At 47.5% G+C, this 1603-nt stretch overlaps 1 protein-coding gene across 1 annotated transcript; it reads left to right on the forward strand.

Annotated features, from left to right (window-relative positions):
- The first annotated feature begins 201 nt into the window (after nt 1–201).
- blcap (bladder cancer associated protein) lies at nt 202–1215 on the forward strand. The gene has a single exon (XM_053316717.1). The coding sequence runs from the start codon at nt 291–293 to the stop codon at nt 552–554; it is 264 nt and encodes an 87-aa protein (XP_053172692.1). The 5' UTR covers nt 202–290; the 3' UTR covers nt 555–1215.
- Nucleotides 1216–1603: the final 388 nt, after the last annotated feature.

The raw sequence follows: 1603 nt of genomic DNA on the forward strand, positions 1-1603 counted from the left end.
TAAGACACATTTTTAAAAACCTCCTTTTCTCTCTTTTTTTATTTCAGGGATGACCTGATGACAGCAACATCTGGCTTTTTCGACGTGTTCCTGCATCATCCCAGCTCTGTGGGATAGGATCCACTCTGCGTCGTCCTTCCACCTGCTCTAAAGGGCTTCACCCCTCCACCTGCCCCACCCCCCCCACCCCCCTACAGCACCCTGAGCACCTTGAGCCTGCAGCACCTTGACAGACTCGACCAACCTCCTTTTTTTTAAACAATAATAATAAATAAGAGAAGAAAGAGACGATGTATTGCTTACAGTGGCTCCTCCCCGTGCTCCTCATCCCCAAACCGTTGAACCCGGCGCTCTGGTTCAACCACTCCATGTTCATGGGCTTCTACCTGCTCAGCTTCCTGTTGGAGAGGAAGCCCTGCACCATCTGTGCCTTGGTCTTCCTCGCCGCGCTCTTCCTCATCTGCTACAGCTGCTGGGGCAACTGCTTCCTGTACCACTGCCAGGACGCATCGCTGCCGGACGCGGCCCACGACCCGGCCATCGTCGGGACCTAGGAGACCACGATGAGGAAGGGAGGGAGGAAGAGTAGAAGAAGAAGAAGGAGAGGAAGAGGAGGAGGAAGTGGGAGTATTACTGTAGAGTGAGAACTGCCATGCCGGAGGAAAAGAGGATGGGTTTTTTCCCCCGAGGGAGGAGGAGCGGTGAAAAAGACTGCTGGAAGAGAAAGAGAGGATTACTGAAAAAAGGAGGAAGAGGAGGAAAAGGAGGAAGAGGAGGAGGAGACTGTGTTGCCATGCTGTAAAGACAGAGACTTGAATTTAAGGTGGTAAAAAGAGGAGGAGGAGGAAGAAGAGGAGATTTTCATTTAGCAGAGGAGGAGGAAGAAGAGGAGGAGACTTTCATTTAGCAGAGAGAAGGAAGAGGAGGAGGAGAAGAGGAGGAAGGGGGGTCATGTGACGTGTGTGTGAACTCAGCAACTTTCCAGCATTTTCAAAACAGGATGAAAAAGTAGATGATAAATATAAAAAATAAAAAAAATAAAAAAAAACCCATAAAAAAATAATTAAATGAAGAACACGAGACGTCATTTTAAAAAGTGACTCAATGAGTATTTTTCGTCTACTTACTTCCGACTTAACGACATTTCGACTCCGTTAAAATCTGCGTGGAAAAACTTCCGAAAACTTGACCTTGAACTTCACCTCCTCTGGGGGGGGGGGGGGGGGGGGGGGGGAACTGCCAAAAAAATGTAGCGTAACCCCCCCTCCCCCCCTTTTTTTTCTTCCTTCTTTAGCTGAAGATCAGACGTCAGAGAGAAACACGCTGACACTGGACAATCAATAACTATGCTGTGAATAATCCCCACCTTCATCCTTCCTCCTCTTCCTCTCACACACACACACACACACACACACACACACACACACACACACACACACACAGAGAGAGAGAGAAGGTGTAATAATGCTGAGAAACCCACTGTTACTCCTCCTCCTCCTCCTCTTCTCTCGACCACCAGACTCACGATCGGAGCTTTTTTTTTTCTTCTTCTGGTTCTTTTTTTTTTTTTTTTTGGCTGTATTTTCTCTTTTTTTTTTTTCTT

This window comes from Scomber japonicus, chromosome 3, assembly GCF_027409825.1.
Source record: "Scomber japonicus isolate fScoJap1 chromosome 3, fScoJap1.pri, whole genome shotgun sequence".
NCBI lineage: Eukaryota > Metazoa > Chordata > Actinopteri > Scombriformes > Scombridae > Scomber > Scomber japonicus.